The 17,086-nt window shown below is 37.7% G+C and overlaps 1 protein-coding gene across 1 annotated transcript in view; it reads right to left on the bottom strand.

Moving 5' to 3' along the window:
• Positions 1 to 3,748: 3,748 nt before the first annotated feature.
• Positions 3,749 to 17,086, bottom strand: part of LOC124796004 (ribonuclease H1-like) — a 53,697-nt gene continuing 40,359 nt past the window's right edge. The window contains exons 2-3 of the mRNA XM_047260087.1: positions 14,244 to 14,413; positions 3,749 to 3,898 (exon numbers count right to left, since the gene is read on the bottom strand). Coding sequence (XP_047116043.1) covers positions 3,749 to 3,898; positions 14,244 to 14,413 — 320 coding nt within the window. The remainder of the gene's footprint in view (positions 3,899 to 14,243; positions 14,414 to 17,086) is intronic.

Below are 17,086 nucleotides of genomic sequence, written 5' to 3'. Positions count from 1 at the left end.
GCATGACACAAATCTTTACGTCTCACTTGAGCTCGTCAACACAGACATTGGACTGTTGATGATTGGAAACATGTTGCCTGGTCGGACGAGTTTCATTTCAAATTATTGTGAGCAGATGGACATGTACAAGTATGGAGACAACCTCATGAATCCGTGGACCCTGCATGTCAACAGAGGATTGTTCAAGCTGGTGGACACTTTGTAATGGTGTGAGACATGCAGTTGGAGTGATATGGGATCCCCAATACATCTAGATACGACTGACAGGTGATGCGTACATAAGTATCCTGTCTGATCCTGCATCCATTCATGTCCATTGTGCATTCCGATGGACTTGGGCAATTCCAGCAGCTCAATGCGACACCCCACATGTCCAGAATTGCTACAGAGTGGCTCCAGGAATGCTCTTCTGAATTTAAACACTTCCGCTGGCCACCAAACTCCCTAGACATGAACATTATTGAGCATATCTGGGATGCCTTGCAATATGCTGTTCTGAAGAGTTCCCCATCCCCTTGTACTCTTACAGAGAATATGAATAGTGTACACAAGGGATATAGGTTCTTACTTCGTCCAAAAATGTGTGTGTTATTCAGTATATTCGATAGCTTGCAAGTAACCATAAAATGTGTACTTGTAAAGACAGTGCATTTCAAGAGGAGTTGGAGGTGTTTTATTGTCTGGCAACTTCTTCATTAATGAATATCTTAGCAAACATATAAATGTCACATAATGTGAGTTTGGTTTCTATCTATCAAAAGTTAAGAAATGAGAACACTGTAAATGGAGATTAAAAATTATTTTGATGATGTGTTGTCTGCAGTTTATGTGGTGTACTTGTTATAAGGCATGACAAGGTTCATGATAGTAAAGGAATGCTGGCACAAACTGACCCCTAGCTCAGGGATCACAAAATGCATATCCATCAATGATGGGCAAAGTTCCCTGAAGTATTTGCCATTTAGAACAACTCTGAGGCAAATGTTTTAAATTTTGTGGACATTGTGAGCATTATCCTCATAATTGTATTATCCTTATAAGAACTGATTTACCATCTCTCCACAATGACTGAGATACTTAACTCAATAGAGGAAAAGGTTAATATTATTCATTTTACTTAATATTCATTTATATTTATTCCTAGTTTTTACTCTGTGTTAATATAATTTTATTTGGCAGGAAGTTTTATTTGACAGGTTTATTTTAGGGTCCTTTGTAGAGAAATCTGTTTTATGTAGGCCAGTAACCTTTCCTGGCCAGCCTATTGCTCGATTTTGTTCCTTTGATGGAAAATATTTTAAGTTTTTAGTGTGATATTGTTATTATGGCTGCTACAAGCAGCTACACATTGTCATGGAGAAGGAAACCATGTGTCCAGTGGCAGGTACAGCAGAACTGCATGTCTGACACCTTGTTCCTGTGGTAGCCACAGCACACAGCAGAGCCTCATGCCTAACGCCATGTGCCTGACGGTGAAACATCCATCACTAAACCTGCACCAATCAACAGTTTGTTGTTATAAGCAATTTTCATGGTGTCTAACAGCTTGCAGTAGTATTCTGAGTTCATCATTTTCCTGTTGTGAAGGAAGGTACTGAATGTCACATCCTTAGTAGTAGTAGTAGTAGTTGTAGTAGTAGTAGGCTTCTAAGGGACTCGAAGCTCCTGTGCCGATTTCACATGATTCCTCCAGATTCTGTCTTGTGATGCCTCTTGCCAGTTATTTATTCCCAATCTTTCACATGCGCAATCAGTTTCATTGCGCCAAGTACTCCTGGGTCTCTCCCTTAGCCTTTTGCCATATGGCTTCTCCCTGAACATTCTTGCCTTTTGCCATATGGCTTCTCCCTGAATATTCTTAACACAATTGGTCTGATTTCATCCTCATCAGATGTCCAGCCTATTGCAGTGTTCTAGCATTTATTATGTTTACTGTCATTCGTTGTTGAGATAGCTCATGTATTTCTGTGTTGTGTCTTCTCTTCCAGTGTTGTGATTGTCATAATATGGACCAAAGATTTTTCTATAAACTATATTCTCAGACACTTGTAAATGGTGGTGTTCTGTTTTTGTTAGGCTCCATAATTCTGCCCCATAGATTAGAACTGGTCTGATGATTGTATTATATAACTTTATTTTAGTTTTCCTAGTCAGCAGTGTGGACTCTAAGAGATTTTGTAATGCATAATATGCTCGGTTAGCATTTTGCAGTCCCGCTTTTATTTCTATCTGTCTCTGATTTTGTTAATCTATCACTGATCCCAGAAATTTGAACTGTTCGACAAGCTCAAATTTGTGTTCAACTATTAGATGTGATTGGTTATCCCATTGATCTCTACATCTTTGAACTATCATGCATTTCGTTTATGACTGTCACATCCTTTGTATATGAAAATATAAAGTAGGTTTACTTACTAACAGCATACTAATTTCACTGTTCTCTGAAGTATCATTATGAAACCACAGATTATTAAAGGTCACAGTGCAATGCAAAATTTCTAAAATGTACTCATAACAAACTTGGCAACATGGGGAACAGACCACATGTTGCCAAGGTTGTTTTAAGTATGTTGCAGATTTTTCACTGGGAAGCTATTACGTGGCTTCCATACAGTCCCAATCTCTCCTCATGTGGTTTCCATATTTTTGGAGTCCTGAAGAAAGACGTTCATGGCTGTTGATTTGCTTTGGATGAAGATATCCACAACTGGTTCTGCAGGCAACAGCAAACACTTTTCCACGAAGGCACTGACCAACTTGTCTCGTAGTGAGATAAATGTATTAACAATTATGGTGATTACTTTTGAAATAATAAACAAAGTCTTGTTCTCATTTGACTGTCCCTTATATGTTGCGATTGGCCTTGTTACAGTGGTAACACTGGTTCCCGTCATATCACTGAAGTTAAGTGCTGTTGGGCTTGGCTAGAGGGTCTGCAGAGTGCTGTTGGCAAGAGGGGTGCACCCAGTCCTTGTGAGGCCAATTGGGGAGCTACTTGATTGAGAAGTAGCAACACCAGTCACAAAAACCAACAACAGCTGAGAGAGCAGTGTGCTGACCACATGCCCCTCCGTACCCGCATTCAGGGTTGAGGATGACACAGTGGTCAGTGAGTACCATTGGGCCTTCTAGCCTGTTCAGATGGTGCTCCCCCCATTTCCCCATATGTTGTGACTCATAGATGTGTAGGTTGGATAGTAGGCAGGTTACACACAAAGTGCAGTGACCCAGGTTCGTACTTGGTCTAGCACAGAGCTTCGGTGTCAAAAAGGCCCACAGTACTATAACCTGTGCCACACAGGGGAAGACTAATTCTGAAAGTAACCAGTAATTGAAGTTCAGCAAAGTACACTATACAGTATGTGAGGGGTTTGAAAAGTAGGAGGAATGTAAAAGTAACAGGTGTTGTTGAACTATCTCCAGAAGCAGCAGCATACGTCATAATGTGTAAGACGATGAGACTGACTGTACTTACGTTAGCTTTTTTTATTGTTGATAAGTAAATGTCATAGTATTATTATATCTGTGCATTTTTGCTTTTGAATGATATGTGTATGAGAGAACCCCTGCAATGAACTACTGAAGTTAGAATGCATGAGAAATGAATAGTCCAATATTCCACAATTTGTAGTTTTTAAAGTGATTTATTTGTTCCACAAATACAGGAAATGATATTATTCAAATCTTTAATTTAGATTCATGCTGTAAAACTTACTTTCAGAATAAAGCAACTGTAAGAAGATAAGCATCAGTAATATCTACTGTAATTCTCTTTGGATTTCAAATTCTCAGAGAGTGTAGCATCACCAGCATCGTTTGCACTCATCTGGGCTCCCAATCTTGCGAGTGCATCTGCTTTCTGGTTGCCTTCAATACCACTGTGTCCAGGAACATAATGCTGTAACCAAAGAACATTACAGTGAACCTCCTCAAGCAAAATATTCCAATTAAGTGTTCCAATTGCTTGTCCTACACAGAACTCAGGACTTGTGAGCCAACCGCCATCTATAGTTTCAGGATGTCGGTAATGGAACTCTCTCAAGTCAACCAATTAAGATAAATAAAACTCAACAGAAAATTGAGCTTCTTTTGTATATTTTTGGGGATAATATATAATTTGAGGACAAACAAGTAAGCACAACTATTGCAAAGGAACCAGTAACGATAGATGCAATTTGCTAGGAGGATATCTCCATCAATACATTCTTACTCAAAAACTTGCACTTTCAGTATTGTGCACCATACCATCGCAACATGTAGAAGGAATCAAGTTGTAAAACTTACCTGCAATGTTAAAATTTGTTTTATGTGCCATTCCACTGCTTACCTAAATGTTGAGTGGTTAACATCATTAATTCATTATTTGTATTACACCAAACATAAAGTGTAGTAGAAATAACAGAAAGTAAAAATAGAGAACATTTATCACACTGCAATTAATGTGCATGATAAACTGATTTTGTAATGAATTCTGTTAATCAAATATGAGAACATTTGCGTAATCTATTTTGAGCAATTCATTGTTTCCTGTCGTTGGCGTGTAAGTATGTAAGTGCATTTTAATTTTTTCTGAGATATAACACATTTCTTTTGCAGAGAATTCAATGATAACCATATCTACAAAAATTTATATTAGTTTTTTTCTGCCATTTAATGGAAGGAATGAAGGTAGCTATTCACAATTTGATTGTGTTTCATAGTCCAAGGTGATATCGGGTAATGAAGTGGTACACATCATCTGCAACTAGTTCTTAGACCACAGATTCTCAATCTAGTCAGAAAATTAATAACATTATGTGGATGTGGTGCAGGAGATCTGTTTTCAAACATGTTTTGCAGGATTGTTCCTATCTGTGAAGGCTGTTACTTTTTACTTAGAAAGATTTCATCAAGTGTAATCACAATTAGTAAGACCCGTATCCCAGCAACTATTCCATGATGCTACATTGTCACTATACAAAAATATTGCAGGACCACTATCTCAGGCAATTACAGCCTTCTGCTGGAACTTTTTGTGCTAACAATTGCACAGTATGTGGTTCACAATTAGTAACAGTAATTTAAGTTTTTATGCTGAGAGATGGTGTAATACTGAATTTCTTTTATTTCCACTGTGAGATAACTCAGAAGAGTCAGATGTTTAAGCTGATGATGATGATGATGATGATGATGACAATGACGATTATGTCCTGTTGTTTCCTGAGCTTTTGTCTACTCCAGGTAACACCAGAAATTAGGACAGGTAGTTACGTAGAACAAATTGTCAACAATTATGTATCTCCTTATCCACTGACAGATGAAAACAATGTTGAGAATGAAACTGAAGTTTACAAACAAAATGATGAAATAGGTCATTGTACAGTTTGTGACCGTTCGAAGGGATACATGTACCTTCATCTACTCAACGAAACCTACTTTGAACTTTGCTTTGATAGACAATGAATATGTGCATGTTTAAAAATTACTTCTACAATGGCCAGGATCTGATTTCAAATGAATCTGTAAGCCAAACAGAAGAATAGTGCACAGTGGAAACAGCCTGTCAACATGAAGAACCAGAGCCAACTACGAGAAAAGAAGATAAGTAAAACATTTATTGTAAATCTTACTCCTCTCGTATTTTTGGGGAAAAAAAGGCTTCAGCACCGAAAATAGTAGTAACAATAACGACAAATTGTGGAAGGGGGAGATTACAGGGTGATATTGTAAAGGGGTGGCAGTGTGTGCAAGGTGATGGACCTGATTTCTGTCCTTTATATGGGAAGTTGGGCTGCAGGTGACAAGAGTATTAAAATCCTTGTGGTAAACTGCCAAAGCATCCACAGCAAAATGCTAGAAGCTGAGGCGCTCATGAAAAGCTGTGAAGCTCTCATAATACCTGAAATTGACAGCAGTGAGATTTTTGGGGAAAATTTGAGTGTATATCGAAAGGATAGGCAAATCAGAAATGGGGGTGGTATATTTGTCACAGTAGACAAGAAACTCGAATCATCTGAGATACAAATTGAAGCTGCATGTGAGATTGTTAGAGCAAGGCTCAGTATCAAGGGTGTGCATAAAATGATCCATCTATTGCCCACCAGACTCATCTCCTGGTGTGATCGAAAATATGAGAGAAGACCACAGTTCACTTGTACATAAGATCCCCAATCATACTGTAACCACTGGTAGAAACATTCATCATCAAACAATTAAGTAGGAAAATTACACTTTTGTTAGTGGCAGGTGTGATAAGACATACTGTCAAACATTACAAAATATCTTCTCTGAAAACTACCTAGAACAGATAGTTAGGAACCCCTCCCATGATGGAAATACATTGGGTCTAATGGCAACAAATAGACCTGACCTCTCTGCAGATGCCCTCATTGAACTGTTATCAGTGACCATGACACGGTTGTGGCAACAATGATTACCAAAGTATAAAGGACAACTAAAACAAGCAGAAAGATATATATATTCAGTAAACTAGATAAAAAATCAATAGCTTCATATCTCAATGAGGAACTTGAAACTTTCAGCACAGGGCAGGAGCATATAGAGGAACTATGGCTCAAGTTTAAAGGAATACTTGACAATGCACTGGGTGATATGTACCCAGTAGAACAGTTCACAATTGGAGGGAGCCTCAATGGTATACAGTTACTGTAAAGAAACTTCTAATGAAACAGACATTACTGCATAATAGGTGTAAAACAAAGTGTAAGCCTATTGTTAGAGAGATGCTGAATGAAACATGTTTGGCAGTCAAGAGAGTGATGTGTGATGCCTTCAATGGCTACTAAAAATGTTGTTAAATGATCTTTCATAGAACCCAAAGAAATTCTTTTCATATTCATTTACGGTACCAATGTTAGTGTCCAGCTCCTAGCAAATAAGACAGGATCTGAAATTGAAGGTGGCAAAACAAAAGCTGAAATGCTTCACTCTGTTTTCAAATGTTTCTTAACAAAGGAGAACCTTAGACAAATTGCCCCAATTTAAATCTCATATCATTGAAAAGTGGAATGAAATAAGTATTAGTGTCAGTTGTGTTGAGAAACAGCTGAAATTGCTGAAATTGAACAAAGCTCCAGGGTCCAGTGGAATCCCTGTCAGAGACTACGGTAAACTGAATTTGCAGCTGAGTTAGCACCACTTCTATCTATAATCTATCACTGATCCCTCAAACAAAAAACTGTGCCCAGTTCTTGGAAAAAAGCTCAGGTCATTCCCATCTACAAGATCAGTAGAAGAAGCAATCCACAAAACTACCATCCAATATCTGTGACATCAATTTGTTGTAGAATCTTAGAATGTATTCTTAGCTCAAACTTAATGAGGTTTCTTGAACAAAATGATCTCAATGCCAACCAGCTTGGATTCCAAAAACATGGAACATGTGAAACCCAACTCGCACTTTTCTTATGTGACATACTGAAAGCTTTAGATCAAGACAGTGAGGTAGATGCCGTACTTATTAATGTCCAAAAAGCATCTGACCAGTACCACACCTGTTCTTATTGCCGAAAGCATGATCATATAGCATATCAAGTGAAATTTGTGACTGGATTGAAGATGTTTTGGAAGAGAGGATGCAACATGTCATCTTGGATGGAGAGTCATCTTCAGATGTATAAGTAACTTCAGGTGTACCAGAGGGAAGTGTGCTGGGAGCCTTGCTGTTCATGTTGTATATTAAAGAACTTGCAGACAATATTAATAGTAACATCACACTTCTTGCAGATGATGCAGTTATCATAAGGAAATCTTGATAAGATTTCAAAGTGGTGCAAAGATTGGCAATGTGCTTTAAATGCTCAGAAATGTAAAATTTTGCACTTCACAAAATGAAGAAACTTAGAATCCTATGACTGTCAAGGAATCACTGTTGGAGTTAGCCAACTCATACCTAGGTGTAACACTTTGTAGGGATATGAAATGGAATGATCATTAAGGCTTAGTCATGGGTACAGAAGATGGTATACTTTGTTTTTTTGCTAGTATACTGGGGACATGCAATCATTCTACAAAGGAGACTGCTTACAAATCACTCATGCGACTGGCTCTAGAATATTGCTCAAGTGTGTGGGACCCAGACTAAATAGGACTAACAGTGGATATTGAACATATAAAGAGCAGGGCAGCACAAATGGTCACAGTTTTGTGTGGTCCATGGGGGAGTGTCACAGAGATACTGAAGGAACTGGACTGTAAGATCTTGAAGATAGACATAAATTATCCCTAGTGAGTCTATTAACAAAATTTCAAGAACCAGCTGTAAATGATGACTCTAGGAATATGCTACAATCTCCCTATGTATTGTTCACATATGGATCATGAGGATATAATTAGAATAGTAACTGCAAGCACAGAGGCATTGAAACAATTATTCTCCCTGTGCTCCATACAGGAATGGAATGGGAAGAAATTATAATAACTGGTACAATGGGATGTACCCTCTGCCATCTACCTGACATTGGTTTGCAGAGTATAGATGTAGATCTAGATGTAGATGTACCTCAGCACAGATAAGAGGACTTGTGAGCCCAGACATGCCAACACGAGCTGTTGTGAACTGCTTATTGGCAGTGGGACCTAGCAATCACACAGCTAATCTGTCTTTCACTCGTGCCACAGCATCAATGTGCACAGCTTCAACTGATGCGATCAGAGAATCATTTGGGAGATGGAATGCCATGCCGTTGCCTTCGGCAATAAAAGCAGATTCTGGATGCATGCAAGTGATTGTTGTTTGCCTGTACAATGTAGACCCAGTGAGCACTGTCTTACAGAGTGCATTCATCCAAGACAAACTGGCCCCACTCCAGGCCTTACGATCTGGCATGCAATAAGCTACAATTCTTGTTTATCCTTTATGTTTCTGGAGGAGACACTAACCAGTGCTTGGTACATGCACAATGTTGTTAGACACATTCTTTTGCCTATCTTGTAACAGGAAGGTGATGTGTTGTTCCAACTGAGTAATGCTAACCCACAAACTGCCCATGAACTCAATGTGCTCTGGAAGACATGCAGTAGCTTCCCTGCTGAGCAAAATCTCCAGACTTGTCTCCAATCGAGCATGTGTGGGCTATGATGGGACACGAATGTTTTGTCAACCAACAACTCTTACTTAATGACATGAGCAGGTGTGGCATAATGTATCCCAGGACAGTATTTGCCATCTTTACGATAGACTTGTCTCCAATTGAGCATGTATGGGCTATGATGGGACGCAAATGTTTTGTCTACCAACAACTCTTACTTAATGACATGAGCTGGTCAAGCAGGTGTGGCATAATGTATCCCAGGACAGTATTTGCCATCTGTACGATTGACTGGATGCCAGAGTCAGCACCTGCATTGCCGCGTATGGAGGCTACACCGCAGGCTAATATAGGTGTTGCACCTGGTACCTCAGAACTGCGTGTGCTGTTGATCTGCAAATGTAATCATTTTATGTACTACACATGCATTGTTGGGCCAATAAATCTTGAGTGAATTGGACCCTCTATAAGGGTGTACTAATTTTTTCGCTCTCCTCTCAATGAGATTCAAGGAACCTGACATTGGGGTTGGGTGAAACAGAGAGAGAGATTTATAGATCATCAAAAAATGCTGGTTTCATCCTAAGAAAAACAGATGAAATAATCATACACTGTAGATGTATGTTGAATAAGAAGGACCACGACATGGAATGTTTTGACTGTGGATGTCCTTATACAAAGTGTTATGTTCAAAGTGGAGATTTATATGCTATTTATTGCAACCTGCTGATGAAAGTAGTACAAAGGAAGTATAGGCTGTATTGTGGGCCATTAGCTTACTGTATGAACAAGTTTACTGTGAGGAATATTTTCCTTATGAACTTGATCAGTCTAGGGTAGTTCCAGTATAAAAAGTTTCAGACCAATTTCCATAGCCCCAGATTTTTCTACAGTGTTGGAATGTATAATTTATCAACCGTTTATCTGTTTAATTTGAAAAATCTAGGAATAATTTTAGTATTATGAAAAACCTTTCAACAGTCAGTGTCATAGGATCTGTAGAAAATACCTCCTTCTGGTGTCTGAGGCTAAGGGATTTGCTCAAGTAACCTTTTGCAGTCAAAGCATGACCTTTAGACTGTGTGCAATGAACAACAGTTCTAGAAAAAATAGATTTCTATAGCATAAGAGATAACAGCCTTAAGCTATTAAAATCCTATCTACAGAACTGTAAGCAAGTTGTCTGTGTAGGCAAGAAAGTGTCCAGAATAATTTAACGTAGAAGTTCCACAGAGATCTATGGTGGCCCTTTTTTGTTCCTAATAAAGATTAATGACCTATCATTAATTATTTCATCTAGTACAGTACTATATGGAGATGATAATATTTTTCTTATCTGACATCGCTTTAAAACGTGTGTTGAAAAAGCACTTACTCAAGCATCTTACTGGTTTTGAGCAAATGGATTTCTGCTGAATGAGAACTAAACTCAGCAGATGGTTGTTACTCTGAAAGACAATCTTCCTTCAGATGATCCAATTAAAGTTTTTGGAGGTAAAATTTAGATGATAAATTGTCTTGGGGTCAACAAGTAAAATAATTAATGGTATGATGACTACAGGCACTTTTCTCAACTTTTTTCTTTCCTTTGGGGCACCAAAGTATTTTCAAACTTTGCAACACTTCTACATGTGATCCTTTCCCTAGATACGAGAAAGCAAACACACGAAGCGCGTACATTTTTTTGTCATGGAACGACTATGAGATACAATTTTACAAATTTATTACTTCAAGAAATGACTTAGCAATATTTTTTTATTTTCTAGGTATTAGATTATTATTATTCTAGATATTAGAATAAACTACATTAAAAAAATCTCACAGCTCATCTGACAAATATTCACGACATACCAATGTGCCACAACATGGTGGTTAAGAAACACTGATCTATAGAAATTTATTCATTTAGATAATTTATGAATTTTATATGTGAAATATATATTATAATGTTCTCTTTTTTATTTTTCATAACATAATTAACATACTGCTTCTGCGATGCAACGCCCTCCTCGTGGAGTACAATTACTGTCCTGGGTTTAAGGACGTAGAGGCCTATCTCACTAGGGGTAAGATAGATACCGCCTACAGGAAAATTAAAGAGACCTTTGGAGATAAGAGAACGACTTGTATGAATATCAAGAGCTCAGATGGAAACCCAGTTCTAAGCAAAGAAGGGAAAGCAGAAAGGTGGAAGGAGTATATAGAGGGTCTATACAAGGGCGATGTACTTGAGGACAATATTATGGAAATGGAAGAGGATGTAGATGAAGATGAAATGGGAGATATGATACTGCGTGAAGAGTTTGACAGAGCACTGAAAGACCTGAGTCAAAACAAGGCCCCCGGAGTAGACAATATTCCATTGGAACTACTGACGGCCGTGGGAGAGCCAGTCCTGACAAAACTCTACCATCTGGTGAGCAAGATGTATGAAACAGGCGAAATACCCTCAGACTTCAAGAAGAATATAATAATTCCAATCCCAAAGAAAGCAGGTGTTGACAGATGTGAAAATTACCGAACTGTCAGCTTAATAAGTCACAGCTGCAAAATACTAACACGAATTCTTTACAGACGAATGGAAAAACTAGTAGAAGCCAACCTCGGGGAAGATCAGTTTGGATTCCGTAGAAACACTGGAACACGTGAGGCAATACTGACCTTACGACTTATCTTAGAAGAAAGATTAAGGAAAGGCAAACCTACGTTTCTAGCATTTGTAGACTTACAGAAAGCTTTTGACAATGTTGACTGGAATACTCTCTTTCAAATTCTAAATGTGGCAGGGGTAAAATACAGGGAGCGAAAGGCTATTTACAATTTGTACAGAAACCAGATGGCAGTTATAAGAGTCGAGGGACATGAAAGGGAGGCAGTGGTTGGGAAAGGAGTGAGACAGGGTTGTAGCCTCTCCCCGATGTTGTTCAATCTGTATATTGAGCAAGCAGTAAAGGAAACAAAAGAAAAATTTGGAGTAGGTATTAAAATTCATGGAGAAGAAATAAAAACTTTGAGGTTCGCCGATGACATTGTAATTCTGTCAGAGACAGCAAAGAGCAGTTGAATGGAATGGACAGTGTCTTGAAAGGAGGATATAAGATGAACATCAACAAAAGCAAAACAAGGATAATGGAATGTAGTCTAAGTCGGGTGATGCTGAGGGAATTAGATTAGGAAATGAGGCACTTAAAGTAGTAAAGGAGTTTTGCTACTTGGGGAGCAAAATAACTGATGATGGTCGAAGTAGAGAGGATATAAAATGTAGGCTGGCAATGGCAAGGAAAGCGTTTCTGAAGAAGAGAAATTTGTTAACATCCAGTATTGATTTAAGTGTCAGGAAGTCATTTCTGAAAGTATTCGTATGGAGTGTAGCCATGTATGGAAGTGAAACATGGACGATAAATAGCTTGGACAAGAAGAGAATAGAAGCTTTCGAAATGTGGTGCTACAGAAGAATGCTGAAGATTAGATGGGTAGATCACATAACTAATGAGGAAGTATTGAATAGGACTGGGGAGAAGAGAAGTTTGTGGCACAACTTGACCAGAAGAAGGGATCGGTTGGTAGGACATGTTCTGAGGCATCAAGGGATCACCAATTTAGTATTGGAGGGCAGCGTGGAGGGTAAAAATCTTAGAGGGAGACCAAGAGATGAATACACTAAGCAGATTCTGAAGGATGTAGGTTGCAGTAGGTACTGGGAGATGAAAAAGCTTGCACAGGATAGAGTAGAATGGAGAGCTGCATCAAACCAGTCTCAGGACTGAAGACCACAACAACAACAACAACATAATATCTATACAATTTTGTTGGGAATGTCTAGTTGAGTGCATGACATGTAAATACTGCAGAAGTTTTAATTTATACAAAGAAGAAGTTGAACATGCAAAATGTGGAGAAAATATACATTGTTACAACATAAAAGGCAATATATGCATTTGTACTCCATCCCACAGACTGTCAAAATCAGTTAACTGTCATGTATTCATGTAATATATATTATTTTATGAACTTTCACAAACTGTACTAGCTCTACTGAACAAGCATGCAAACAAACTGGTTAGTTTCCCACCTACTGTATGGTATAAAGGAATTTATTAATTGTAATATATTATAACATTAATAACTAACCTTATTAATTGTGTTGCACTATGTATGTGATGTCTGTTGCTGCAATGGCCCAGTGACAGTAAGTATTATTATTACTATATTTATTATTATTCCTGTTCAATCATACTATTTACTGTGTTTCATGTGAATGTCACCAGTAAACACTGTTTTTGAAGAGACCTCCCAGGTAAATCATTTATGCAGATCAAGAACAGTAGTGAGCCTAGGTCCAATACTGGCAGAACACTATATTTATTGATTCTCCACTCTGAATTTAGTCTTATCCTTTTATTTCATCAATGTTAAATTAAACAATCTCTTCTTAGCACAGGATAATTTGAGCCTAGATGTTAGCCACCCTTCATCTTGGTTTTTACTGTAATTGTTCATGTTTTGTGACAGAAAACTGGATTCAGTGGGATCTAATAATATTTTTAGAAAATAATCAGTTACCCATCTACTGTGCACCCTTGGTAGCCTACTTCCTAATGTCCATTCATTATTTTCTCTCTGAATAGCCTGACTGAATCATTGTTTATAATTTTGCATAATTATACTTTTCTTTTCTTAGCTAAAACTGATTGCTGCCATTTGACTGTAATGGTCAGATAAACCACTTATTAAGGGTTCAAATATATATCATGTAACACAGTTTGCTAGGTAACACTTTACTTTTATAATGGTCAAATTAAGTGGATCTGGGAATAGATTTGAAGTGCTGGAGAAAATTGCAAAGGTTTCTTTCCCATTGGTAAAAATTGATTTGTTATTTTGTAACACTCCATTCCTAATCTTCTACCTGAGAGTTTAATCATAAAAATTGATTTGTTATTTTGTAACACTCCATTCCTAATCTTCTACCTGAGAATTTAATCATACAGAACATATCTTTTTATTTACTAAAGGTGGATGACTCACAAGCTTTTAGAACCTGAATTTATGTTTGGGTAAGAGAAAAGATGAAAGTAAGACAGAAATTTGAATACTTATCCCTGCATAATCATTGACTACTTAATTTCCAATTGCATCTCTGATAATGCCTTAGAAAGTACAGCTACCTTAGAAACTATAGCTACAATAAGACATAAGGCAGATTTTATTTACCCATCTGATTTCCATTCCACTGTCCGTTATTGCATCGTATAGTACTTTGTAATCTTCTTGATTCTGGGCCCAGCTACCACCTGCCTCTAAAGTGCAGCCAGCCTTGCTCCAGTGAGATGCACTCTTTACCAAAAATTCAGAATCTGTTTTGATGCATAGCTTTTTTATACCTGTAAATCAGAGATGGGAAAGTTACTTTTTGAAAGTAACTAAGTTGTAGCTATTGTTACTTTCCAGGAAAAGTAATTTATGTTAGTTACAGTTATAGTTACTAAACATCAAAAGTAACTATATCAGGTATATTATAATTGTAGCTCATCTGTAAACAAATGATTAACCTTGTTCACATAGAAAGGAAACCTCCATAAATGTCAATCAATAATTAAACATTCTGTGTAGTCTACAGCCTTTTTTATCTCAATACATTTCTGTCAAACTGCTTGTTCATTTTCAACATAAGTTGTATTTCAAATGTTTTATCTCCAAATTTGCCCCTCATTGCACTCATCACAATATCTCCTACACTGAAAACTCACTCTACAGATGTACTACTTAATGTGCCTGTATTATATTTAGTTATGAGTGTCTTGATTATAGGAAAAAACGTTGATTATCTGTATATCTGTTGAAGAATTTGGTAAAAATTGTTAAAGATTCAGTTGAGACATGAGGTTAGTGTATTTGAGTACCTCAGTTGCAAAACACAATAACTGTAAAAAAAAAAAAAAAAATGAAAAATGAGATAGTGGTCTTCAATATACCATTAGCTGCAAGAAGAATAATACTTTCATTTCTGAAACCAGCTATAACACCTTTGAAATTAGAACAGAAATTTGTAGACTGTTGCACAAATTGATAGTGTGAGTTGGACAAGGATGCAAGACCTGCTAAGTGCATGATGCCATGTTTACTTTTGCAATACATGCTAAAACCATTGAAACAACATGTCCATCATTACAGTTACGGATGCAAGAGCTGTTACTTAAGCTCCATAAGGATTACATTGAGCATGAAAAAATGGTATATTGTTGCACATAGTTATGAAGATGGTATTTACTTTCAGAGTTAATTTGGCCAATCTGCTTCCTTTGACAAATGAGCTGCATGATTTTTCACATTAATTACGAAGGAATTCTGACTTTTTAGGTTGTGTGTGTTGATGTCAAAATGGGTGTTCCTCCTTCAGTTTTTGTGAATTTTACAAAAATGTATGAGACTGGATATGGTGCATCAAGTCTGCTTAACTACAGTGTTGAGGAAGGAGATAAAATTAATCCAGAGAATTGTTTCAGTGAAAAAGAAGTTGTGATTTTTGAGACAAACCTGTGACATCTAGAGAATGGTTTTAGTGAAAAAGAAGTTGTGATTTTTGAGACAAACCTGGGACATCTGGAAAGAGAGAGATTTACAGGGCACTGTAAAAGGACAGAAAATAAGAGAGCAAGATGAGATTAAGAATGTAAAGGCTCCTATGAACTTATTGATAACAATCTAATGATTATTTAATTCTGAGATAGTAAGGCATTGGTTTAACACTGATCTGTTAGTATAGATTTGAGTTCAACAAAATGGATATTTACTACTTTGTTTTACCTAGAGGAGAGAAAATGCAGTCAAAAATGTGAGGGACTACAGGGCAGCATTTGCGGGTATTATTCAAATTGATCGAGGCAGATAACGCAGACTGTGTCAAAAATATTTTGAGACTCCCACGGAATCAAGGGGAGGTGACAGGTGAACACACAAATATGAAATGAATAAAGAGGCTGTAATTCAGTACATCAAAGAGTTGAAATCACTTCAAAGCCACTATTCCAGGAGCAAGAACTGCAATAGACAGTATCTTCATAGTGAGCTCAGTGTACACAAAATTTAGTCTCTGTGCAATGAAGAAAACTCAGAGTAGCTCCATGTCATATATGGCTATTACAGAATGGTATTCAATAACAATTTTAATATTGGCTTTGGAATCCCGTGTGTAGACAAATGTTCAACATGAAATGACACAGTTTCAGAGACTTTACAGGTCCCATACAGATACGATTTTATTTATATAAATTGATGCAGTGAGTGAAAATTTGTACCAAGACTTGGAATTGAACCCAGGTGTACTGCTTACTAGGCAGGTGCATTGTCCGCTAAGCCGCCTTGACAAAGTGGTTCATACAAATGCACAGATTACACTGGCATGCCTCGCTTCTCGATCCAAATTCTCACTACTGCCCAGCCTACTTAAAATTCCCTCTTACAGATGAGCAGAATTGCCAAGGCTCTCTATGTTCTGTAATAGTGCCTCAGCATTGAATGTAAATGGGGGATCCAGGCTGAAACCCATGTGCAGGTACTTATACAAATGAAATGATTTCATGTACGTAGACTGTAGCAGCGAGTGAACATTTATACCAAGGTGATACAAATGAAATGATTTCATGTACATAGACTGTAGCAGCGAGTGAACATTTATACCAAGGTAAGGAATCAAAACCTAGGTCTCCTGCTTACTAGACAGGTGCATCATCCCCTAAGTCTTTGAAATTGTGTCATTTCATTTGTATAAGTACCTGCACCTGGATTTCAGGCTGAATCCCCCAGTCAAATGGTTCAAATGGCTCTGAGCACTATGGGACTTAACTTCTGAGGTCATCAGTCCACTAGAACTTAGAACTACTTAAACCTAACTAACCTAAGGACATCACACACATCCATGCCTGAGGCAGCATTCGAACCTGCAACCGTAGCGGGTCGCGCGATTCCAGACTGCAGCACCTAGAACCGCTCGGCCACCCCAGCCGGCAATCCCCCAGTCACATTCAAAGCTGAGGTGCTATCAAAAAAGTTGGAGA

This window comes from Schistocerca piceifrons, chromosome 4 (genome assembly GCF_021461385.2).
Source record: "Schistocerca piceifrons isolate TAMUIC-IGC-003096 chromosome 4, iqSchPice1.1, whole genome shotgun sequence".
NCBI lineage: Eukaryota > Metazoa > Arthropoda > Insecta > Orthoptera > Acrididae > Schistocerca > Schistocerca piceifrons.
This window is presented reverse-complemented; position numbering and strand designations above follow the sequence as displayed.